Source organism: Dromaius novaehollandiae, chromosome 3 (assembly GCF_036370855.1).
Source record: "Dromaius novaehollandiae isolate bDroNov1 chromosome 3, bDroNov1.hap1, whole genome shotgun sequence".
NCBI classification, from domain to species: Eukaryota; Metazoa; Chordata; class Aves; order Casuariiformes; family Dromaiidae; genus Dromaius; species Dromaius novaehollandiae.
Genome location: NC_088100.1, coordinates 130,163,589 through 130,190,912, shown reverse-complemented (window position 1 = coordinate 130,190,912; position 27,324 = coordinate 130,163,589). Strand labels below are relative to the sequence as shown.

Sequence of the window (27,324 nt, the reverse complement as noted above, 5' to 3'; positions counted from 1 at the left end):
GTGAGAGGAGAAACAGGTTCACAAACTCAGCTGAATTTAGAAATCAATGTATTACTTTCCAATTGTGCAAAGATTAGATTACATTATATATACACACATCTACACACACCGTTTTTAAAGCCTCTCCAAGAAACTGGAGAGAAACTAAGCAGAGCATATGGAAATGTAACTGCTTGCTCGTAAAAAGCTGTTAAAATCTGCCAAAGTTAAAAGACGCGATACAGTCTACTACGTGGCCTTGTTAAAAAGATGTAACATAACAAAGCTGCATTCGTAACTGTGAATACCTGACGGGTGGGGAAGCAGTCTCACCTGTCTCAGGCAAGTAATTCTTTTGTATTTTTAAATGAAGATTCTGGCAGCTTGTGGTCGTCGTCGTCCCCCCCCCCCCCCCCCCCCGGGCTTTCTTTTTTTTGCCTGAACCTCAGGAGCAGGTTTCTGAGGCTGTAGAAAGGCTCCTCACAGGGCCGCCCGCAGCCTGTTCCACGCTCCTTTGCTGCCACCAAGTGGAAGAGAAACACCAGGGCTGGGATTTGCAAACGAGAGCGTTAAGCGAGGCGGGAGCCAAAAACCTGTCAAAGGCCTCACCTAAGCTTGCCTCCCTCCTCCCGTTCTCCCCCCGGGCTGCCTGTGGGGAGAGTGCGCGACAGCCGCCGCCACGTTCCCCGTGAAGCTGCCCTCAGCAAAGGGCCACCCCATGCTCCCACGCACAGGCAGAGGCTAGGGGGAAATTTAAAAAAAAAAAAAAAAAAAAAAAAAAAAAAGGAAATAACAAACACTCACGATCATCACACAGCCCCTCCAGCTGAGGGCGTGAGGAAGCACCTCCATAAGCACTGAATGCATTTTATCAGTAGTATCTTCCCACCTGGATGTAGCTATAGAAAGGACTGAGAGACACAGGCCATAGGCCCGGCCGCCATTTTAGCCTCCTGTGGCACTGGGGCGCTCCCGTGCCTCGCCCTCCAGCGGGGCCATTACTGAGAGAGAGAAGGGCACGAGTCAGCCACGGCCGCCTCACGCTGGGGAGAGGGGCAATCACATCGCTCACTTGCGAGCCAAATAGGAAAGGCGGGGAGAGGGGAAGAGTCGTGCTCGCTTACCTTTAACATGGCAGCGGAGGTGCCCTTCTCTGAGAGGAAAGGGCAGGCTCTGCCCTCCCTGGCCAGCCCCACAGGGAGAGACGGAGGCTGCCCCGTGGCCTTTCTCTGAGGGTCTGAGGCTTTAGTACTTGCGACCTGGAAAGAGGAGAATTGAAAACGTTGGGGTTTAAGCACCCCATCTCCACCTCCAGTTCGTCTCGCAGACTTGAACAACGGGCTCTTCTGGGTGGCAGCAGGCTCTGAGAGGGGTTTGGTGCGGCGTAGGGGAACAGCCGCCCCTGAGCCTGTAAGCACTGCGGTGACAGGAGCAAACAGCAGCTCCAGCAGGGCATGCGACTTGTTACACTCAAAGAAAAAATGAAAAAAAAATAAAGTTTTATGGTGAGCCATTTAATTTGATTGTCACGTTTGCTTAAACCTTACAGAATGCACCCCTACATTTAAATAAGGTAGCCCACACCAAGGCAGGTATCATCATGGCATTGTATGCCATGAAAGATAAAAATCTGGCTATAGTATTACAACTTTGATGAGTCAGCCTCTTCTCAATGAGATATATCAAGTAGAGTAAGGAAAAAACATCTGTTTTATTGCTTCACATACAGACAGTTGGGGGGACTGCTGCCCACTCCAGAGGGGTACAGAGGACTCGGTAAAGAGAGCCAAGGGCAACGCTTCTCTACAGATGCAGCAAAGGAAACCGTGCATATTGGTTTCAAGGGATATGCGCGCTCTGTTCGCCTTCACTTTTAATTTAAACTAATTTAACTTACTAGAAGATGTTCTAGCCTCTCTGTTTTAACAGACCTTGTTTCTGCTGCAATTCCTGTCATTTAGGTAATGTCACACAGATGTGCCCAAAGAGCCCAAACTTTTAGGATGCTTGAGGAATTCCTCACAGTGTTTCTTTTGCTTAGTCTAAGTTCAAAAATAGTAGGAGAGTGACCGTCTTGAATTATATTGAAGATGGACATTGGAAAAGCAGACAAAAGACTGAAAGAGAGATGAAATGAACTTAAAGCACAGAGGTAATTAAACAGCAGAATTTACATGCCTTCTCTGTTGTGCTGTGACCAAACTGAAAAATGCTTGCCTCTCTAATTTATACAAATAAGGCGACTAAAATAAAGAAGCATCAGATGAACTAAATAGGACAAACTGGCAAACCTTTAGTCTCATAGTTGTCCTGTTCATTTTTCGCATGCCTTCTGAAACCTAAACTTTAAGATGCATTCTTCAGTTATGTCACAAAGAATTGCTCCAGTATCTTAACAACATGAGGGCCACAGATGTGTTAACACAGTTCCAGCAAAGCCACTCCAGTTAACGCCAGCTGAGAATCATCGCTTTTTTTTCCCTGAGGTTGGTGGCACTTTGGCTCAGATGCTTGAATAGAATAAATTGTCACTAATCTTTGCCAGCTGAGGTAAATGGCCCCTGAGGTTCCTGTGGCCAGCAGTCCACCTAATACATGCCTTGTGTTAAATGACTGAACCTCTGATCCTCTTTGGATGCAAATGAGCTTAACACTGTACAGTAACGGAAGGCCTGGCTCAATTACATCTTGACTATTTGTGATGGGAATGGAAGTGCTATAGGGTCAGGAGACTCTTCACTGTACTGAAATTCAGAAGTCACTGTAACTAAGGTCAGAATCTGGCCTGTTCACCTTCGAAAAATCCGTGCAAGTAAATCCCAGGGGAAAATCTGGCCCTTAATTTTTCTGGTAGTACAACCTCACCTGGGTGGCAGGAGAGAAAAAGGGAGAAATTTTTTCAAGCTTATTTTGTTCTTGTTAAGCATTTTAAGTGGGCCAAATCTCAATCTGGGTAGTTTGCTTTGGCTTCAAGAAAAAAAGAGAGAAAAGGCACAATAAGGAACATCTAGGAATATTAACCTAGGCCCAGAAATGACTCATTTATCTACTACAATCCTTTTGTGTAATCCTATATAAGGGAAAGAGATGAGGTCAAGTTCTTAGTCTTTAATATGACTGACTTCCAGAAAATGGGATACTTCATTCTATATGGCCTAAGAGCATCTATATAAAGAATACATTAAATGGACCAGACTGCAGTCTCCATTTCATTAGCTCAAACCTGGAGCAGCTTCACAGCTTTCAAAAAATAACTAGACTAACAATAGTAACTCTTCTTTTCATTATGGTTTGCGCTGTGACAAACTAAAGTTCCAGATTTCTAATACATTCCACAGATTTAAACCAAACAGTGAAAAGAGGTACTCTTTCACTGAACTTGCCTCTTACGAAGGTGACACACTTGAATGAATTCTATTTACTTAAACTGATGTGAAGTTGAAACAAGGAACTCCAGAGTGATCGTACTGTAAATTAATCAGTTATATCTGAGAGCATCCTTAGGCTCCATCAACTTTCATTTTAGAATCTGAAATACAAAAAAGTTATCGACAAAGTTGTATTAGATCTGCAGTTCTGCAAATATAGTATGTTACAGCACCATGTCATCATCCCTGATAAATTGACTTTAATTGCAGCGCTCATATTCCTCCCTAAGTTCTTTGTGGCTTCAAAACTGTGCTGGGGGGCTCAGTAATGCTGAGCATGTATGGGAAAGCTAGAACACAGAACAAACTAAGGGCCAATGTCTATTATGCAGTTTTCTGTGTTTTCTGTAGAGCCCTCCTCTGAATAGATTTTCACTGGGATAACTTTTCTTTTTAACTTCCAGACTATGCATTTCAAGTTTTCACCTCAATGAAAGAGGGTTACAACCCTGAGAAAAACATGGTCAGAAGTCTTAGCTAACATTGGCAAAGCAACCTATACTTTACGAACCCTGTTCTTGAGAATAACTGTAAGAGAAACTGCTCAACCTTTCCAGGAAAAAAAGAAAAAAAAACAGCCATGGCAGAGACCAAACATGAAAAAATCCAATGCAAATAGTTAAAAGTTGGCAAAGTTATAAACATCTGGAAACAGAACATTGTAAAGGGTTGATGCAAGCATCTTCATGCAAGTATCGGTAGTAAGCCCTGTATATAATAAAGGGTAAACAAAGCTTAACAAATGCTGCCTATGTAACAAGGAAGTGGCCTTTAAGTGACAGTCAGGTGAACTTCACTGGAGACCAGTGACTTTTTAGAATCAGTGAGATTTTAGTGCTGTTTTCATTACATAATGTATATACATGTTCATACCTATGTAAGGCCATATTCTCTGTTCTTTAGTGCTGGATTTTTGCTACTGTGGCTCTGACGAAGTCGAGAGTTAAACTGCCATAAAGGAATACAGAATTAAACCTGTGATGTTATTTGCAGTTTCTGACAGTAGCATTTCATTACCATGCACTTTTGATTCTGATATACACTGAGACAGGAACTTGCTGCCTTGCAGGAGATACATAACATTCATGTGGATGTGTGTAATGTGTACATACGTGGACAGCACTTCATGCAATTAACTGCCTTGAGAAAACACTCTCTCCATGGAAACACTGCACGAGAAAACATGTTTTGTCTTGCACAGGAGTTGGAGAGTAGTTTTTTCAGCCCAGGGCAACAAATTTAAAAGACTGTTTATGCTATCCTGCTTGACAATGTTTATTACTAGGCATTTCTCTCACCTTTTAATAATGGGGACAGTGACTTTGTGGCTTTAAACAGTGACTAATTTGTTCCCACAAGGCCAAAAACACTCAGGTGACAAAGAAAAATAAACATACTGGAAAACTACAAGAAGAAAATACAATCTGAAACATGTTCATGAAAATAAGCATTCACACCAAATGGGAGAACATCAAAGACTACTACTTTTTTGGCCAACTTCAGTGGTGTAACTCAGCAACTACCCATTTACTTTAACAGATTGCACTAGTAAACAACAGCTAAGAATCTGCCCCTAGAACTCCTACTTATTTTGCTGTCCGTTGGCAAGTATAGCTGAGTTTCATTTCTTTCCTGCCTATTCTGAATCATATCATTGCTGTTCAAGATGTATCACCATGAATTTGAGTGATCCTTAGCTTGAAAATCATGTTGCTCATCTACTCTTTGGATATCCAGTTTAAGTACCTTTGAAATCATGGCTGTCTTAGTGTAAAGCTGGAACAACAAAGTGCTGAATTAGACCCATTTTCTATCACTTAATATAGGCTTTAAATTCCACCATGGAATATGTCCGCACTAGATTGAGAAGAAGCCTCTTGGCAATACTGAATTATCATACTGAATTGGTTCCATCCATTTGCTGGGGCTGCCAAATTGAGATGATGCATGTCAAGGCAACACTACACTGAAAAGTAAAAGATAGCTTCTTAAATTTTCCATTTATAAAGCTTTTTATTCACAGTCAAATTTAGTATCCTCTCTGAAATATATCACTTTACAAAATTGATACCTTGCCATTACAAGATTTCCACGCCATATTCACTCAGCTTAGTAGTAAAAACAAGCTTTTGCTCTTTTCCCTTTTTGGTACAGCTGATGAAAACTGAGGAGTACAAGGTCTGCTTCTTAGATCACCAGCAGTAAGTATTGCACAGATCTCTAATCTTCTTCTACAGGGAAGATTAGAAATCAGCAAAAGGCATTAGGTCTATCAGTAAAATATTACAACAAGTGCCTCATATTGGAAAGCAGAAATTGAAAAAAAGATATGCTACTATGGCTGAGGAAACTAAGTGATCTGCAAAACACAAGCATTCAAGCAGACTCTGGAACTCTTTCTGCAAGGAATGACATTCAAAGCGAATTAGCAAAAAGAAAACCTATGGCGTCACACTGCAGAAGTTTAATGCATTTTTTTTTCCTCATAAGGGTCACAGATGACTCTAAAATGACAACTGGCTTTGTTTTATATATTATTTCCCCTAAACTGCTAAAGCCTAATCTGTTTTTTTTAAATCACATGCAAGTAAACTTGTAACTAAGAAACATGTATGTGTAGTCTTTTTAACAAATGCCCTGTTTTGGCATTTTTACACCTCAATTCATGACAAATCTTTCCATAATTGAGATACAACCAGTTTCAGTTATTTTGGCCCTCTGGTTTGGAAAGTTAGTTTGGCTTGAAATTTGACAGATTCGTTCTGTCGGAGAAGCAGAGTATCTCCACAAAGCCTCAAGAGCATTTCTCCAATTATATTTGGACTTGCAGATGACAAAAATATTTAGCTGACTGAAGTTAATTTTTCTTCAATTTGATTTGCATCAAAAATCGTTTGCTATTGTCTTCCTAGACTTTAGCACTCCAAAGCAGTTAAATGTTATTAACCAGTAATATACCACCAACATACCTCCACTTCGGTTTCCAGTTGCAGACCGGAGTTTGCTGTCCATGACTTCTGAAAGCCTTCCTGTGGCCAACAGCTGACCAAAACCTCAATCCAGGTAACCAACATTTCTTCTGGGGTTGCAGAACCAAAAGCCTGTCATTTACTATGGAGACCTGGATTTCCCTCTGCATTTGTAATGATCCCAGCCCATCAGTTAAAAAGTGGGTTTTCATCTCCCTCTTAATTCCAAGAAAATTCTTAATTCTGGGATAATTAAGTTAATTTTTATACCTAGGCAACTGGAACCTTCTTCAACTTTTATCATATAACTACGTTTTGAGGGGATTTCTAATGAAACTGTTCACTAACACTTTTTGACAAGACTTCACAGTAGTTTTGATTTTCAAAGCCAGGAAAAATAAGGATGACTTAATAAAATACCCACTTTTGTATAAAGTAGCATCAGTTCTCCAACAGCAGAATACTGAAGCAGTAGAAATGACCACCAGTAATGCATTGGCTTCCTGAGTAGTCATGACTAGTAAGAGTGGGAATTCTAACTCTAGTATGATTCCTCTTTTGTTTGCAACCCCAGTAAACTGAGAGAGCGAGCACACGAGAGTACGCTTTTTTCCTAGGAGTAGACTTGTGGCAACTTTATACACAACTGGGAGTGGACCCTAATTTCTAAGGCCATAGACTTCCATTTTATGCTTCTAAAATCTCTTTACACTGTTGGGACAGTTAATGACACTGGGTTATTCTCCCTGTAATATACTTTGAGAAATATAGGAGGAGGGGGAAAAAATCTTTTGTTAGATAGTTAAAGATGCATCTAAGAAAAAGATGACTTACTGACTGAAAAAAATACTTTGATTAGTAGGCTAGACACTTACTGCAAAGTCCTGAGCCATCAATTTGGTAACTCAGTAATTTACTTTTCACAGCCAACTGTAGCTGTTCAATGAAACTATCTGCTGCCAAGCTAATTCAAGGAGCAAAGTCCATTAATATCAGTGGAAAATCTCCCACTGACTTTAAAGCAGATTGAGTCAAACCCCTACCATATAATGAACTCCAAACCATGCCAAGCACAAGCTTCTCTGGTGCCCCCAAGAGCTGTTTGCTGTTTTAATATAGTTGTTTAATGCTACCACAAGTGTGGCTTAAAAACTAGAGTTGTATTTTCATTTCTCTTTTAAAGCTTTTTTTTGGTAAGCTTGGGAAATTCCTCCAGCAACCTCATATCATATTCCACTTACGGCTGTTAACTTCCTGTGCTCTAAACCGTATCATCACCTTCTTGGTAGAAAGGCTAAAAAACAAAAAAAGTCACAAGAACAGTTAACATTAACAGCCTTAACTTTGACAAAACAAATACTGATACTATTTTCACTTTTAAGCTAAAAAACTTGAACACAAAACCTTCTAATTTTGACATCATTGATCAGCCTCTAGTAAGTCCTGCTACATACATATTTCTACCATAAATCAGAGTATTACAAACTTTTCTCATTGCATTAGCTAAAAATATTCTCAGAAACAGCAATTTTGTTAGTATTTCCCTTAGATGGTGTTTCTAACTAATATTAATTGCCCCTTAATATATTTCTAGCAAAATCAAGACAAAGCAGGGAGGAACCAAACATACCTTAATGTTCTATTTAAATATCTTAAGTTCATTAATACTTTTATTTACTGATACTAATAATTTACTACTGCAATGGCAATACTTTGCATTACATTAGCATATGAGCGCAGAATTTGTATTTCTGCACTTGACTTCAGCATATACAGCAATGGGACTAGAAATCGCCCAGATGTTTTCCCTTCTTTTCAGCTCCCCTCTTCCCCCATTTTGCCTGTAGAGTTGCATAGCTTATGCCATAGTATGGCATGCCAAGTATGGCTTATGCCTATTTATGCAGGCAGCCACTACAAGAAACATCCTTCTCAACGGCCTCTGATTTTGAGGCAGGAAAGTTGTGAGTTACTTTTCATTCCAGTACTCATAGCTTTTCCAGGGAGAAATTTTCACTAACAATGTTTGGTCAAGTCACTTCATACTGGAGACCTCAATAAAGTTAAATACCTATCTTGAAGTCTGGATGTTCCAAAAACACTTTAGTAATATAAAAAACACTTAGCACTCATGATCTTGTATTTCAAACCTAACAGAACTGTTACTGAACAAGATGCACATGGTGTTGCTCCTCAGTTTGTGGGGGATGTGTCTGGGTTATTTTCTTTATATTAAAAAAACAAAAGCCACAAACCAGCCTTAGTCACCAAAGCAACCATACTAAAGATGCAAGCCTTAAAAGCTTACTAAGTTGTATATGCTACATCTGTATCAACTGCTCTACCACAAATGGCAACTACCTGTATATAGTTAATTATACCAAAGACTGACTGCTACCTCTGTACTCTTAATAGCCTCGAGTTATCCCTGTGTAAACATTTACCAATGCAATCTGTGTACTTTACTGGACACTGAAAAGGATAATTTCTAAAAAGGACCATAATTAAAACAAAGGCTATAACTGAAGCATAAGAGGAAAATAATGTAATGGAAACATCCTGCAACTCCATTTTAATAAACAACACTGTGCGTAAATACATGCTGAGCTACTTGTTTCTTCAAGACAACGCCTCTCGAAGTTTAAGACATTACCTTCCAGAACATCTATGTATAAATGCTTTTCGTGCCACTTAAGCCTCTGAACTAACTGGGAAGACAACAGCATAAAAGCAGTCTGGTGGGTTTTTTTGGTTTTTTTGGTTTTTGGTTTTTTTTTTTTTTTTAAACACAGGGATTAACTGGGAACAACTGTTAAGCGATCCAAAATGTGCGCACGAGCCCACGTCTGTGCAGACCCCTGTTTATTATATGACTATCTGCCATCTCACACAGAAGTAAAACTTGGTTTTGAGACTGACATTTCAAACACCAAGCTTTGCACATGCAGACTTCTACATCCATGCAAAGTCCAGAAGTCTGTTTGTAACAGTCCACAGCCATCGTTTGCAGCATCATGTTCAAAGGGTACATGACAGGACACAGAGACTTCCAAATAAACTCTGCCCAAACCAGCTGAGCACACCAAAAAGAGAACTGCTTCACAAGAGTACTACTGTCCTTGGTCAAGAATACCTGTTAGGTCCCTCAGGTTTAATCTTAAGCCCAAGAAAAAGACTCCTGGCAGCACTTTTGTCAGGCATAACTATGACATTAACATGGAAAAAAGAAGCATTCTCATTTTAGCTTTCATCTTGCAAATCTTTGTGCGCCTTTGACATGCATACTTCATGTGAGCAGTCCCACGGTTCTGAAGCAGCAAAGTCATGCACTTAGATGAACATCTATCTACACATGCAGGATTTTTGTTAGCTGGACTGAAGGAACTACTGTTTGTTCAAGGAGTTTATTAAACAAAAATGTGTAAATTCATACTCATCACTGGAAAAATTTCCAGAAATACACAATGATTTTTTTAGTAAATTTGGTTTACCTTTAAATATGTATTTTTGAGTTGTCAGTGATGAATCTTCATTTTAGCACCTCATTAGTACCAGTCCACTGCAGATCTTTCAGCTTGTGGTATGGTAGATGTACTAGATTTATTAAACTATAAATTAACAATTTAGTATGGTCTGCATCTTTCACGCCAACTACATTTCCCAAGCTGGTTTGTAGACTGGTACCCAAACTGCGTTCTGGTGAAATAAATTGTTTCTCTTTTCTTCATAATTAGTTAGAGTACTGCTAATTGCTAGACAGCTTTTGGTTTGATACTTGAATTCTGATTTACAGTGTACTTAAAAAAAAAAAAAAAAAAACAAAACACACACACACAACCTTTTCTCAAAGAAACTCCTCTTCTAAATGACAAAGCTTCTTACTGCACCAGAGAATGCTATTTCTGAAACCCTCACTGGGGAAAGCAATGGATGACCACATTCCCCTCACCTCAGAGCACATATCTCCATCTTTTCAGTGTCAGCCGTAAGGGACAAGTACAACCAGCTAAAATTCCAACCGATTTCCCACATGTTATATTTCCTAATTGTTGTCTCCAGCCTGCTCCTTTGTTTTGGCCCTACAGATCACCCTTCAGAGGTATCTATTCTTTCCACTGACTAGACACAGGGGCTTAAAGTGGAATTCTGGCTATTTTCCTGTGGCCCTTGAAACTCTTTTCTCAAAGGCAACAGAAGTAAGGGTATATATGGCATGCATTCAAGTTCAGAAGCTGAAAAGGAAACAGTTTAAAATAGTGAATAAGTCTTACCAAACTCTACAAATACAGCCTTTCATACAACAATGTAATGAAAAAGTAAACATGGCTCTTATATAAACAACACAGACTGGATAGCACTGTTTGACACAATTTTTACATGTATTTAATATCCTAAATATTAAAACAGTATCAATCATTCAGCACTTAAAAAAAAAGAAAAAGTAATTCCTAGGCATTAAAAGCAAAACATACCTACTATATATTATCAGCAAGATAGTCATTATCATTTGGGGAATGAAGCATCAGTTTTCTAGCATCAAAAAGCACTTTCAGACATGCATATAAAGTGATGACCTCAGTGACCAGTGTTCTGGACAAAACACAGTCCCATAAAACATTTTCAGTATAACAAAGATGTTGCTACACTGCACCTCTACAAGATGCATACAGTGTGCAAAACATTTTAAACAGTCTGGTCATCTCTGATTTATATAGGGGGAAATAAAAATTTAGTCCATCTTTCTCTTTTTTGCTTTAGCAGGAGTTTTGGAGGTAGGTTCATTTTCAGGGTTTGGTTCCCAGAGTGCATTTCTTACAAATCTAGAAGCTGCTCCTTTATCAAGTTTGGATGCTTTTTTCTTGTCTGCTATTTCTTTGACCTTGTTCATGTATGTTCTTATTCTCTCCTAGAAAAAAAAGAAAAAAAGAAGTGCAATATATTTCATATTGTTCAAGATTGCTGCTAAAACAAAAATCAACGAGAAGTTCTCCACACTGCTGCACATTTCTATAATGCATAGAAAAATAATATTTGAATTTAAAGATTTCAATTAAATTTATATCAGGTTCTTTGCAAACTTGAGTCTTCCCTTTTAGATTTTCCATCACAGGTAGTTACTGTACTACTATCTATATGACATGCACTATCATAAAAATATGTAGAGTTTCCATCTCTATAGGACTTCATCGGATTTACAGTGAGCCAAGAGAATTGTTCTTATCTTGCAAAATTAAAAAAGCAAAATAGTAAACTCAATTTGGAGTTTGGCCTAAAGATAGCAAAGTGAAATCACAGTTATTTCAATGGATATTTGATATATTTACAGAAGAACATGTCAGTCTACAGCATATCCAGGCAAAACCAAAAAGCACTTTTGACAAAATCAAAGACGTTACAAGCATGAAGTGTGCAACTACACAGAAGTCCTGTGGTTAAGATCCTGAACTGGTTCACTGGTAAGCCCCCCCAAACTAGCTAAGGCTGAATTTCCAGCTGTACTAGAGGCTCCTTTTATGACCACAAATAACAAAGAGCCTGTTTCTACTGCCGTTCCATAAAACGAGGAAATACTTTCGCTTCTCCTCACCACAGCAATTTGGTGTCTAAGCTTGGATTCACCCCTGCTGAAGTATACCCTTCTGTCTTGACACCCTCACTTCCATACCTACTCATACTTAGCCACTTGTGTAATCAATTAAAAAAATTACTTTGAGAGGGAAACTCAGCTCCTCTAAGATGGGAGTCACCCTCTGTTTCTGTGCCTGTTTCTCTCCACTGACTATAAAGGATACTTACAGTAATTCTGAAAAAATACATCGAAGTTAGTTTGGTAGATTTCATGCCTACATATTTAGCACAATATGGCCTTGAACTGTAGGGCCTTTAAGTGTTACTGTAATACATATAATAAACAGCAGTAACACATATATAGTACTTGATCTGACACCTGAATTATAAGTGTGGACTAACAAAACATATATGGATACTGATAAAACTAAGTGTATGTTGATAATACGTAATAAACATTTCTCACAGCACCATTCACACCTTTTTTGAATCTGGAACTTAAGTTCTAAACTACAGAACTGATTTTTCATTCTCTATAGTCACCCTTACAAGCAACTGATTTTCCAAAATATTGGCCACTTTTTCTGTATTAAAAAGATAGCTTTAACTAGGAGAGCTTCACCGTGTTTGAAATCATGATATGCTACAGTATTTCTTTGGTTTGACTTCTATGGCTAATGAGAACAGATGGTAAACCTACACATATCAACATTGGGTAAGAGAGCTGACAGAAGCATCAACATGACACAAGAAATGAACTCTGATGGCTGGAATGTGAGTTTTCTTAATACAATTTGAATGCCCATATATTCCCTGTATGTACACAAGGACAGCAATTCTAAAAACAAAAATTGTGACAGAGCAATCTTTAAGCCCCTTCCACACGAATAATAAGAATATCAGGTTGCTCCTGGAAGAAAGTGACATGCATTCATTCACCTTGATATATATAACAGGAAAAGAGAACTGGATAAGAATCTAGCCTATGATCATTCATTCATTCTTCAGAGTTAAATCCACTGGTAATTATGAAGTAAAATACCATAAAATACCTAAAGCAGATAAGATAGTTCATTTTTTGGTATAGCTAATGCAATATTCAGGTACTATATAGTTACATGGCATAGGACGAACAAGAAACAAACCTCATGAAATATTAACTGATCCATTTTTTAATACAATACAGTCTAGACTACTGAAAAAACACAAAATTAAAAATAGAAGTATTTTTATTATTCAGACTAGCTTTAAACATTTTTCAGCCCTATCTTTCATATCTCTAGTTATGTAAGGATTATGTTTAAGCTAAGTATTTTACAGTTGCCCAGATTTAATATTTTCATTTATAAAGGAATTAAAATGGGCTGTTATTAAGTTTTGATTTCTATTTCTTCTTCAAGCTGAATGATCTGATTTTTTTGAAGTCAGCAGAATTTTCAAGATAGCATACCTTCTATACTGTAGTCATGCATCTAAATGGAATATAAAGACAAACCTGAAAGATTTATTATAGGTTGTAAATATGTCACTAGTGCAGAATTACTGGACAATACACATACAACTGGTGCCAAAAAAGCTTTTAGCTTTGTTGCTGAACCGAATTCTTTACTGCTGAGAAAATGAATTAATGGAGGACTTAGAAGGGGGAGGGGGGCCTTTCCCATCTTTGCTAGTAAATCAGCCACACTATACTTTCAGAGTCATACAGAAGTAAGAAAAGGCAGCCTCAGAGATTAACGCGATTCCAAGTATTTATAAGAAAAAACGCCATACTGGAAGTTTTAAATTATTATCAGACATAACATTTTTCCATTCAACAGACACAAGTGAAAAGCTGCTCTGTTCAGAATCAAATTCTCAAACAAAGGTGGGGAAAAGGAAAGATAAGATGACATCATTTATCTTCTTGTTCTTTTCCAATTTCAGCAGGCTCTACAACCTTCCTTTAAACGGTACGGTTCAGAATTAGAAATAATACTTTCTTCATTTAGAGAACCCAGCAGGCCATATGAATAGGCAGTTATATAACACCATGTAGTATATGCACGCTATTATGGCAACACATCCATTTTTAAATGCAGATTTAAATACATGTTTACTTATACAAGAGTTAACTGCCCTTGTTAAGTACAACATTGCAATGCAAACAGTACAAGAATCTTACCAGTTCTTGTTTCACTGGATGCTCCTTTGGATTTATTCCTTGAGTAGCCAAGTACACTACGAGAGGAAAACATATTTCATTGAGCTGAAGGCTGTAATGACTAAGGGCCCAACTAATCAGTCGCATAGACAGACTGTAGTTTCCACATAACACCATTAATAAGTTACCTGTACTGTGTAGTATCTGAAACTACTGAAACTATTTCTGACCAAATATTGCAGTTAAAAATCTAACATGGTTAGATTTTCTGTCCATATGAGAAGGACAGAAAAGGCTCTCAAGGAAAAAAGAAACATCCTGATACGTATTTAAAAAAAAAAAAAAAAAAAAGCCTACGTAATTACCAATTTTTGATTTGGAATTTCAACATCAGTTACCCTAATTTAAGGAGAGCAATAATTTGGATTCTCAGGGTAACTACAAGTTTTTAATTGTGTGGCTATGGAATATGAATATTTTACATTTGCAGTTGTCTAGAAACTGGTGTTCAAATGACCATGATAAATACTGCATTTTCTTCCCACCACATACTCACCCCAGAACATCGAATTTAATGCATAGGCTGAAACCAAATCCAGCTTTGCTTGCTCAAGAGGCTCTAACTGAAGTGAAAAAGAAAAAATCATTTACTGCCAAAATTAAGCAAGACATACATAAATTCAGTAGTACACACATTTGTTACAAACGCATTTGCACACAAACTGAACGAGGGTAATTTTGCCACACAATTTCACTGAGACCATATCTATGCCTGCTTCCCTGCCAGCACAGAACCATTTCCTCCTGTCCAAGCACTCATATCATTTTCCCAGCTTAATGTTAAATGTCACAGTCCGATATGACCAAAAGCACAAAATCTCTTAGCACATAGCTCAGACTACTGTTCCAATAGGCAGGAAAAAGTCCCCATTTTTCTACAAAAACTTAATTCAAAATAGTTTTTGCTATCATCAGAAGAAAAAAAATTCCTAAAGATATAAAAAACCTAAAAGTTCAAATGTAAGTATAGTATGCTATAATCAATGAACACAAACACATATTAGATTGAGTGTTCAATGTATGCCGGAATACTTAGGGCTGTACAGCAAGGGAAAAAGAAAGGTAATGAGATTCCCCCCCTCCTTGACTGTCAAAGTCAATTTATTGTTTTAGTCCTATAGGATTTCCAGAAACTCTGATAACATCGTTGTACAGCTCACTAGTTCTAACATGGATACTGTCAAAAGATTGGTGCTGTCAAGACTGTTTTCTTCATAATTTGTGTTAGAAATCCTCAGAGGACAGAGAAGTTCCTCTATGTCTTAGCTTTTTCTTGCCCCAAAGAAAGAAATTACATGTCTGCTTTTAAATGTTAAAAGATAAAGAGGCTTGCATGAGGTCTTTAGGCAGTACCTTGCTCTGTCTTTATGGCCGGGGGTGGGGAATGTTTTACAGACTTCTGCTTATAACGTAGCTAGAGGAGACAGCTCAATTGTTCAAGCACCAAGTTCTGCAAGTCTAGACTCCTGGAATCAGAAGATCAATTCTCACTGCTGCCAATTCACCTTTACATCCTTCCTGGGTAAACTGAATTCCATGAAGTGCATTGTGAAAAGGCCTCTTGGACAAAACTGTGAATGAGCTATCCCTTCTGGAAAAGCATTCAGCATGCACTTCCAGGCAGGCTAATAAGTTAGAATGCCCTTTACCTAACTGACTCACTGTTATGGTCATCCTTTTTCAGCTTGGAAGAGCATGCATTTCATTGTTTAGTTGGTAAGATCCTCTGGATATCCTCGAAGTGTAAGAATTTCAAATATTAGGTATTAGGTAAGAAGTGTCATATTTGTTATTTGTCTGTTTAGTGTTAGCCTAAGAGGCACCTTTATTTAAGGCAGGGTTCCCAGGTGCTCCTGTATTAATAACAAGAACGTTGTCAAAAGAAAGATTATTTACCTTTTGGAGAAGCTCACTCCTGGAAACGGACATCATTGTCTCCAGCATCTCATCTACAGTAACAAGAGATCTTTCAAATGCTGCGAGATAATCATGAATTTCAGTGGGGTAATCTTCCATATTAATATCATCTTCTGACATTTCCATCTAGAAAGAAGGGACAAAACTAATAATCATTTTCATTAACTCTGTAGGTAGTCAAAAGACTACATATTTTAAAATATGTAAGTATCAGCATTTATTCATTACAGATAATAAAAAATGCCTACTTCTACGGAGTTCTAGAAGGTAATGTCAATCATCATGTTGTTAAAGGTACTACAATTTCAAGGATACATCCTTACTGCAAAATGGCATTAAGGAAATCTAGAAATGGCATGACAATAGTGCCCAACCTTGTAGCACTCTCCAAAGAGTATTTAGCTTTTATGGTCTATGATAGAAAGAAATTATTTGCATGTTTTAAAAAAGTGCTCTATAAATTGCAATATAAGGAGCTATACCAAGTAGCAGGCAGAACACTAAAAAGAGAGATATGGCTTGTTCTGTCTTAAGAGCAGACATGACTTCAGCTTTGAAATGGTTATGCAGCACCAGTTACATCAGGGTCAGTTTTAACTTCCAATCCTAAATTTAGGAGTTGGTCCAAGAAGTTTCTTGTAAACCCTGTATCCAGTTTTCTGAATTCTCTATGGGCTGTTATAATCTGTGATAAAACTTTACCTGTAACAAAGCTGAGTTTAAGCTGGGATTTCAGAATACTGTGAAAATCTTGTAGACACAGCTGTACACAGTAGCTGAGAGATCAGCAAAGATGTGAAAAATCCCAAAGCACTTTTTCTGATCCCAGCGCCCACAGTACCATGGTCTAGAAGTAGCCATGCCACATCTGGCTGCTAGTTTACAACTGAGATCTTTAACTCCCCAAGATAATATGCTATTTATGATTTGAGAAGAATAAATGTTACTTAAAGCCATGTTACTTGCTACAACTTCGACTGATGGAGCAACCATTTTTTGACTGTTGTAAGGAAAGAAAAGAAAAATATCCTTTTCCTGCCCATTTGGTGGGCTGTATTGAGAACAGCAGGAGCACCCGGATCACTGTTGTCCCTTTATTTGGGATTGCTGTGATAATCTCATCCCCAACTGCTGAGTACAGACGGCAGGAGCATAGGTTGGAGAAACTGCACTTTGAAAATTTATCTATGAATACCATGGCACATGGCAAGCATAAACTGCAAGGAAACAGCAAACAGCTGTCACATCACTGGAGTTTGTTTTAGATTAAGATTTGATCTGTTCCTGGCAAGAGCATGGTCTGTGTGAGGGAGGTTTCTATTTATTGTGTCTTCTAGAGGTCAAACAGGAGGAAGATGGGGAGAAAAAACAGGATGGAGCTCCTCTACTCAACCTTGCCTGCAACTCCAGTTGTTAGCGCACCAGAGTGACTGAAAACAGGATCACCTATTTAACAAACACAGTTTCACTGCTGCTGTTTGCATGGTTTAGAATTACAGTCCTCCTCAGCTGCTTGACTTTTCATACTGGTCAGAGCTGTTTTTCAGACTGAGTACAGAACTGCAATGCTAACCTTGGTGGGCTGAATGTCCCCTCCCCACCCCAGCATATAAATTCACATACGTGTATGCCATTTCAGTCAGCTGCAACATACCTAAGCAAGAAAGCTCAGCTGAACTTGCAAGATGCTGCCCACAGGAAGGTAAAACATCAATACAATTATCTCTGTCATTAATGACAGTATTGTTTGTGTTTAGTTCTGTCCTGGCCACCTGCCTTATAATAAGCCTCGTTAGGCTGATTTTCAGTCACAGTCCAGCAACCCTGTTGTTAACTTCTAGTCATATAATAAAGCAGAAAAAATAGTCAAACTGACTGAAGAAACTAGATTTTACCAGCTGTTAATACAGCTAAACCTGGTGGGAAGGTGTCTGTCAACAGAATTTTACTATACTTATTCATGCAGGAGAGAGAGGTAATCCAGACCAACATTCATCCCCAATGTTTACCATCACCTACAATACTTAATCTACCGTGGTCTTAATTTGATGGACATGCGTGAACAGTGATACATCCCAACTTTTCTCCCACCCTCTATCAGGATAGCCAAAACTGGCGACAGCATGAAAAAACACCACCAAACTCCTGCAGCAGGAATGCCTTACTGCTCACAACTGATTTTGGCTATTTTACTGCAGTTGCAACAATAAACAGTCCCTGGAGCATGTATACATTCTAAAGGATGAGAGAAAAGGAAGATAGATGGAGAGAAAGGTAACAAATACAGTCCAAAATAAATTTTTCTATTACTGCTGTCTCATGAACCAGGAAGAATTAAGTTTGCCCTCATATCACAAACTATTTACTTGTCCCTGTCAAGTAGCAAGGAAGGGAAAAAATGCAGCAGCCCTCAATGGAACAAAACTGTACATTAACTTGTGTACAGTACTCTTCATTGAGAGGTCTGCTCCCTCTGTCCAGGGCGGGGGGGGAAAGTATTTCTTGAGCTTTTGTGCTTTTCTGTTCATTTCAACAGCAACTAGCAAGTTCCTGCTCCTGCTGCAGAGGGACCACTCCGGTGGTTTCACTGGACTGTTGTCCCAGCACTACTAATCTCTGAACAGGATATGTTACAGTGTTGGCACATGCCAACAATAAGGCAGCAGATGGCTTAAAATAGTTTTGATAACATTGAATCAACAAGAATTAAGTTACTCTACATTAGAAAATATGCATGCCACATCTTCTGCAAAACTCTTTGCCAAAATCAACACACAGGCTGCACATTCACACCTGCAGAATGACAACGCCACAGACGGGAGGAACTAAGACCACATCAGTGACTCTGTATATATATCTAAAGGCAATAGTGCCCTCAATCCTTACGTTATTAAATCGCAAACAAGTTTATCTCAAAGTTCTACAAGTAGTTTTCTATGTATTTTGAACAAGCAGAAACTTACTCAGTTCCTGAAACGGATTTTTACTATACATGTTTTCTTTGTTAGATTTGCTGAGTCTCAGCCATATTTTGTCACAGAGATCCCACTTAAAAAAATTAAGAATATTACAAATATTCTGATAGGTGAGGATATGAAAACACCTGCTGGGTAAGCATGTTAATAATGGGAAAGGCCGGGAAGAATAAGTAATGGAAGTACTGCCTTACCCTAAGTACTGGATAAACAAGACAGAAAAGATAACTTGTGGTTGTATGCATGATGATAATACTTCATACCACCTTTAATTTTGGGAATGCAAAGGCAAGTTCACAACCTATAAACATAAAATAGAAAAGGGGCTATTCTGATTAAGGACACTGAGATGAACAAATAGTGATGAAAAACGTGATATGACTTCATAACATCAATCTACCAGACAACGTTCCCTTTTAACCCTGAGCTTAAAAAAATGCCATGCAGGGTTTTTTTTGTTTTTTTTTCCCGGGGTGGGGGGAAGTATTTGAGGAAGAAAAGAACTGTAAGTCATAAACCAAACTATTTTCATGAGAAAACAGATTAATTGCATTTAAGGCTGATCAAGAAAAATATCATAAAATGAGTTTACACAGGTGGTAATTCTCATTTATTCAGAAACATCACCACATTTATATAAACTTCTGCTAAGAAAACAAGGAACATACTGTTTTCTCTCCAGCTGATGTAGCATAAACCAGAGCAAGGAGTACACTCAGCCTTCAAAAGGGGAAGGGAGAGAAAGATGGGACATCATGAGCCACACAAAGGACACAAACATGAAGATACAGAATGAGAAAAAGAAAAGACATCATCTTCTGCAGACTATATAGAAAGGACTAACTGGGTGACAATCAGAAGCAGCTTGCCATAGTGCTAATGTGGCTATTGATCTAATATATGATCCACCTAAATTCTGGGCTGAGGACGTTTAAATAAAAACAAAAACAGATGACTGTGCACAACACAACAAGCAAAATTAGACCTTTGTCCATCTTTACATTTATCTTTCAGGAGACAGAACAGAACTCTGCAGACTCATTGCAACAAAAGCAAGCCTGTGACTGGCGTACAAAGGTAAGAAAGAGGGAAGGTGAACAATTTGCAGGTGGCTCTAGGAGTAATCTCTGAATATATCCCTGTGCTTTAACGCAAGGCTTCAGAAGCGACTGCCAGCCCTCACCAGCTGGCTTAAAAACAAACCTCTCCTTCCCATCTCTCCCCCCCGACACACCTCTCAGCCAAACCTGTCTATGTCATCCTGCAAGATACAAACTGTCTAGGCATACTCATACTTCATGCTCTCATACACATACATATTCATACCTCTTCATACACTTACTCTCATACTTCTGTAGGAGATTTTGCTGAAGACACATGCAGTAAGAAATGGACGCTATGTGCATATATCAAAGTGGCAACGACAGACACTAAAAAGACAGAGCTGAAAAATTAGATATGTGAAATATTTCCATGTAGCACACAAACAGAAGACAAAAGTAGTTTAGCATCCTTAGTTTGCTTAATATTGCGGCCCAATTGAGAGTTCATATTAATTCTTATCTATTGAAGTGGCAGGCAGCCTTCAACATCTTCGTATGGAGCTCAGATCTTTTTTTTCCTAAATAAGTAATAGGAAAAATAGATTAACTTTCCTCCTTTTCATGGATATTTATAGATATGCAAAGAAAACACCAAACAAACCTATAACCTTTTGATTAAGAAATATAACATTCTCTCAAATTGAAATCAAATGCATTAGCAACATCAGTATCACAAAACATCTCCGCCAGCTCCTAAGGAACGGCACTGACCTTCCCCTTTGTGAGTTCTGACTCGCAACTTGTAGTGAATATACCTGATGTGCAAGAGAAGCGGAACACGTCCCTTCTGCTCTTACATTGTAGTTCACTGTTGCAGCAATAGGATGGCAGAGCAACAAGGAACAACCATCTTAAATTACCACAGCTAAAGCTATCAGAAATCATAACAATAAGTCCTTAGATTATAGACCTCTTTGAGGCAGAAAAATCCATTTTATTCCATGTTTGCAAACTGCCAAGTAGACTCCTCAGCATTACTGCTGTGTAATAAAAAAAGTTAGCATTACTGTGTCCATAGATCTGTTTTGCTGTTAATGCCCTTCAAGCCAGCTTGGGGCAGCTGGAGAGCACGTCCAGCACAATTATTCAGAACACTCTTGCAACGCCAGCTCACAATCATGTTTACAAGATAGATTTCCACTGCAAAAGCAATTAAGCCTACCATGAAATACCAAATATGCACCAATGGGCTTATCTTGATCCCCTTAAAAATATCCCAAATCAAGCTATGGCAGTTACACAATACATTCTTCACAGTGTATTACAAATTGGCAACAGCCAAGCAGCCATTTTCAACACTGCCTTCAAAGTTAGGCTCCAGTCAGCATCCCAAAGGGCACTGAAGGACCCTACAAAACTGCTCACAGCCATCAGGCTCATGCTGATGTCACTGACAAAGTCTCTCCAGCCTCTGAGGATTTGCAAGGGTTTCCCCCCCCCCCCCCTTCTTAAAGATCAAATTTTAAAGAGTAGGATAATATTTTTGAAGCTCAGTTACACTTCAGCCCATGGGTGATACCACATGAGGAACCAGGTATCCCATTTTGGCTTAAGCAACCCATACTCACTGCAGCCCCATCCCTCTCCACATACACCAGCTCTGATTTAAAAACTTTCAACCTCATGTGTATGATTCCCAAAACATTTTTTATTCTCTGTGCAGTATCATCAGCTGTCCTAGATTCTGCACCTTCACTGACATAGTCGTTTCCTCTCCTGAACAAATCCAATACACACTGGCTCAAGTCTGTCAGCAGATCTGTCAGCAAGTACGGTGCTCAAACAAGCTGTCTTTAGGTATGCCCAGAACACTTCCTGGTGAGAGGCTTTTGTAAAAGCTCTCCCATTCTGAGTACGTTAGCATAGCTCAGTTGAAGATTGAGGCTTTAAAATGATGTTAAGTTTCTAAGTCTACATTATTCTAAAATATAATACCCAGCAAGAACTTTTTGTACAGCAAAACTTGCGTAAAAGAGCTTACATTGTCAGGCTAGAGGAGACTCAGTATCTCTGTATTCCCAGTACATTTTCCATCTGTAACAGAAACCAGTACTAAATACTTCCATCCAACCAAATCCATAGTGAATAGAAAATAATCTGCCTCCAGTCTACAGCTGAAATATACTCTGAATCATGGAGTTTACCACCTCTTCCAAACTTTGTTGCCACTATCCACTGGTATCAGTGCCATAAATACCCAGAAATATAGCTACGGGAGTTTTTTAATCCTTTTAAACTGCTGGCCTCATTTGTTTCCTTTGGCCGCTAGCTCCACAGCATGTGGAAAAGTACTTCCTTTTATTGGAATTTAATTTCCTATATTTATGCTTCATGCAGTGCCTTTCTCCACTGTTTTTAACAGAAACTGCAATTTATTTTTTGCTATTATTTGACCATTTGACTCTTTGTTCAACTACTGGATGTATTAGGTATGTGACCTATTTATTGGTTGGACATAATGTAATTACTGTGGGATGGCAAAGTGTTGTGTTCTAGGCATCAGCAAACAGTCTTGATGCAGGGGAAAACACAGTGGGAAAAATCTTTTCTCTTTACCTATCTCCTAAATAGAATTTAACAATCAATAACAAAAAGAAGACAAACAACCATCAACAAAGAAAAAGGATGTGCAAAAACAGAGAAGTGAGGGAATAATAGAAAAAAATTGACTGGGGACATGGAACTCTCACAGGGGAAAAATGGAATAAGAGAACACTGTAGGGAGGAGAATAGAAATGAATTCTGGCCTGGCACAGGAAGAAAGGGAATGGCAGTAACCACAGCCAGGTACAGAAGGAAGAACAAAGAACAGGGAGAATATAGGAAGCAGGGAAATCAGAGGCCTGGGCAGACAGATTTCCAAGCACAGAAAAACAGAGTTCATACAGAACACCATGTATGGGAAACACTGCCTATGTCAACAGGTAAGTAAATGCAGTTTGTACGCCCGAACAGAGGTCCAGCAAAACATCCCATAGCAAACCTGCATGAAGAACGGAAAAAAGCAACTAATTACAAACAAAAGTAGTCAAGTCTGCAACCTCAAAGCTTTTATGGTATTACCATGTCTCGTCTGCATCACCTCTAAATTTAACAACATCAAGCTTCTCTCTCCTTGTTACTCCTCAGTTACCTTTGTTTCTTCTTTCTGTGCTGTCTTCTCCAGCTCTGATTCTGCAGTATCTACCTGGAGGTGCAGGGACCAGTACTAGTCCAATGCCAGGCTGCACTGCTTATTTATTTACAGGAACTGATGTTTTTCTGTGTTTTGTTCACCATTCCATATGCATCCTATGATTTTTGTACTGCTGCCATTAAAAAAAAAAAGAAAAAAAAGAAAAGAAAAAACACAGCCAACCCTTTGGTAAATGCCGGTATTTCCTATGTAAAGCAGATCAGCTGTGCACATGTGTGGAACTGATTCTAAAAATCTTGCAACCACTTCAAAAAGAAACGTGCTTATGAAAATAGTATGATTTCTGCAAATTATTCAGAACACCCACATTTCTGATAAGAAGCCTAAAAACCTCTAACAAGCACTTTTATGTTCAAGTTTCTCATATTCTGGAGTACAGCCTTACATTAAATGCTTTCATTTCTTTAGCAAGGATAACATTGCTACAGGATTAGCAATATCCAAATATTTTAGACTAAAACTGCTGTATTTTTCAAAGTAGGAAACATTCCAGACACCTTTCAATTTTGATTTATTTCACAATCAAGTCTTTGTATTTTTGTGTGTCTTAAAAATGAGGCCTTTTAATTGGCATAACCTAAAACTTAATTTCTGAGTTAAAGTGCCTTACTAAGTTGCTAGCAGCAACCGAGTTTCCAATCAGAATGCTGTCACAAAGTGAGAGAATCATAACGAGATCTAAGTTACTACCAAGTTACTCTTGCCTAGTAATTTTAAGTATCATCTGCCTTTCTGTCAAAGGAAAAGAGTGTTACTGAACTATTCTAGCTATGGCCTGTACATGCAAACTCTATCTTCTCTTTAGAAGACAAGCTCTTCCTGCAACAACTACTTCCAAGTTCTCAAGGTTCATGTAGTTGCAACATGGCTTTACTAATTTTTAATAGGAACTTAACCTTTCACTGCCCAAAGCTATCCTCACAGCATGACTCCCGCTGAAAAGCCTTTACTCACCTGAGTAACTAAGTCAGTCACGCTCTAAACTGGGCCAGTGCTCACTGTGTCTGTACTGCACACAACCTGACCCTTAGTTCTGGGAAGTCACGGAAGTCTTCACACCTTTGAGACCACGACAAAAGAACAATTTGGAGTGTGATGCTCGTTCCCAACCCACTGAGAGCACAGTTGAGTTCCCAGGCCACGCACAGGTTCCTTGGTCACGCGCACACCAGATACGATGGCAAAGCAAGGACGTCCCAATGGCTCACCACCACTGTCTTCTATTCTAACACCTCTTCCTGAAAGATGAAACATATTTTAATATCTAACCCCGATCTCTCAAAGGCATTGGTCACAAAACTTCCAAAAGAAGCTCTAAGTATCTCTGAAGACCCAGGTGTGAATGCTTAAGGCACACAGCTGTACTTTGAGACTAGCTTTTTTTGCGAGCACCACCCCTTCATCTGTTTGTAACAGAGAGAAATCTTACACGGGTAACACGCTTGTAAAGAGTTTATTAAGAGACTCTGGTTCCCTCTAACGCGCTTCTCTCGGTAGATGGAAAAAAACCCAAACCCTAAAGCCCCCTGACATGATCTGATTACGCTTGCAGCTCCCACCCCAAACGAGGGGAGAGCTGTGTTTCCCTGCCCCAGGCCGGCACCACCACCGCCACCAGAGCCGCTCACAACCCCGCTCCTCCCGGCTGGCAGTTACAAAAAACGCAAAAAGCAGGAGAAACGCTGACTTAACTCTGCCTCTGCCCCGCCATTGCCCCGCCGCCTCACGGACTCCCAGCCGCCATCCCGCCTCCGGGTCGCGAACCCCCAACCGCCACGGCCAGGAGGCGGCCGCACCACCACCGCCCCAGCCGCCCCGAGCCGTACCACGGCCGGGCGAGGGGGAACCGCGGACGAGCCCATGCGCGGGCCTCCGGGGGGGGGACGGGGGAGGCCTGGGCCGCCCCGCACACGGCATCACGACGCAGCAGCAGCCGCTCTTACCTCTGGGCGGGCGGCCCAGCTCGGCGCGTGGGCGAGGAGCATGCGCGGTGCCGCGGGAAGGCGGAAGGAGGGCAGAGCGGGAGGGGGGCGGGGCTGGGCCCCGTCGAGGCCCGACTTCCGGCGCGCGGCGGTGACGTCTGTGCCAGAGCCGTTGGAGGTGATGGCGGCCGGGCGTGGGGAGAGGGAGGGTGCTGCTCGTAGACCTTACCCAGCGCCTTCTGTAGCGCAGCAGATAACCAGAAGGTGATAAGATACAGCTAGCAATGATAGTCTATTGCGTCTGTAACAAAAATAATTCGTCCCACTCTTCTAGGGTACAAAACGCTCTTGAGCAGCCAGCTCGTTTAGGTGGAGGAGGAGTACGTCAGCCACAGCTTTGGCGGAGTGTGTTGTTCCAGGCACTTGCAGTTTCGTCCTAGAAAAAGGAAGGCACAAACTGCCTTTGGAGAGCTGGAGGCTGTGATGCGGGTGCTGTCTGTATGGAGGTTGTGAGAGCTGCCTTGTTCTGCTGAGAATTCTCAGGGGGCTTCTCAGCTGGGAGGGAGGTTGCCAGGCTTCACCTCACTTGTTGAGCGAGGGTGGGTTTCTAATGTCATTTTTGGTTCCAGTTCCCACAGTGTTTCTCCTCAAGATTTTGGCAAGTAAAGGAGGGCTTAAAATACAGTGAATTATTGTTTCACCAGTGTGACAGCTTGTTGACTGGAAGATTGCATAAACACATCTGTGGCTCCCAAAGATTTAATCCACGTTTTATAGATTTACATTCTGATAAATAGTAAAACAGAAATCAGTATCTGCATCAGAAGTCTTGGAGCTACTAGCCAAAGACCTCTTTGGCCTACCTTCTGTTCACAGTTGCATCGGAAGCTTATTGTAACTGTAGTGTGCAGCCTGCCCCCTCCAAGACAGATTAAGATAGGATCACTGGAGACATTCAGTGTGGTTGAGGATAGCCTGTTCTCAACTACAGGTTATGCAGAAGTGTACGTGGCTGATTAAGTCATGGCTGGTTGCCTGAAGGGAACGTGCTGAGCTGGCTTGCTCAGCATCAGTGTTTCAGGAGGGAGAGAAAAACAGGTTGAGTTTGAAGAAGGGAGAGGTCAAGGCTGGAGAGAGTGTCTGGAGGAAATGTATTTATAGGGGGAATAGGACTAGAAGTTTGGGATGCATTTAGGCCTTATTGAGGGTCAGGGCATTTCTGTGATCCTTCGATGCAAATTAAAACATTGCATAAATGAACTTCCTTTTAGTAGGCTGGTTAATGTCTAAGTGCTATAATATGTCTATTCTAATTAAATCAATATGAACTGCAAATGAGAGTCTTTCTCCCTATCCCCCACTTGGAAACATATGTAAAGGTCTTCAAATGGGGTAATTGTTTACATTTTGTCATCTCCTTTTCCTCCAGGAGATTTAGAGGTTTGGGTTTTCAGTTTCAAACAAAAATGTCTGAAAAAATAAAACAATTATTTTTTGTAACAATAATCATGAAAGCAGCAAATTCAGGGTTCCTTTAAGAGCCTTTTGGTTGTATGCAAGATGTATAAAAGGATAGTAGAGCTACTGTGGTAGGGATGTCTCTCCTCTCTGCTAATATTTTATTTTTATAATATAATGTTTCACTGAACTTTTCATAACCATTTCTCATTTTTAAACAACACAGTCCTATTTATTTTACCTCATTCATTTTTACTAGTACAACTACAGAATTATGCACTGTAGACAGCAAGGGAATTTAGAGAGAGGTTTTGGTTATAAAATTCAAAAAGGTGACTGCAAAACAGTGTGAAGTGTAACAGAGAAGTTGCAAGACCTAAACGCCTCAATAATATAACAGCTTGCACTTCCAGAGGCCCAGGTGTATGAGCACAGGCCTTACAACGCTTTAAACCTGTTTAGTTCATTCTTACCTCTGTATTCACGCATTACAGGTTGGGAAATACAGACTGATTTACCAAATGGTACATAGGAAGTTTCTGCCAGAATCAGATTTCCTAGACCCAATATTGTGTTTCAGTTACAGGATCAAAGGAAATGATATAT

General features: G+C 39.6%; 1 protein-coding gene across 7 annotated transcripts; it reads right to left on the bottom strand.

The window, feature by feature from the left end:
- Positions 1–10,736: 10,736 nt before the first annotated feature.
- Positions 10,737–25,432, bottom strand: C1D (C1D nuclear receptor corepressor). 7 transcript variants are annotated; one of them, XM_064510153.1, is made up of 8 exons: positions 25,282–25,432; positions 24,293–24,576; positions 23,276–23,450; positions 20,382–20,469; positions 16,044–16,190; positions 14,644–14,710; positions 14,109–14,164; positions 10,737–11,282 (listed from the first exon to the last, which is right to left on the bottom strand). In XM_064510153.1, exons 4-8 carry the CDS (start codon positions 20,385–20,387, stop codon positions 11,106–11,108), a joined length of 453 nt encoding a protein of 150 aa, XP_064366223.1. In that variant the 5' UTR covers positions 20,388–20,469; positions 23,276–23,450; positions 24,293–24,576; positions 25,282–25,432; the 3' UTR covers positions 10,737–11,105. The 7 variants fall into 7 exon arrangements, with proteins under 7 accessions (XP_064366223.1, XP_064366222.1, XP_064366224.1 ...); XM_064510152.1 differs by having other exon boundaries at positions 23,276–23,447; XM_064510154.1 differs by lacking the exon at positions 25,282–25,432 and adding an exon at positions 25,165–25,276 and having other exon boundaries at positions 23,276–23,447.
- Between the last annotated feature and the right edge of the window lie 1,892 nt (positions 25,433–27,324).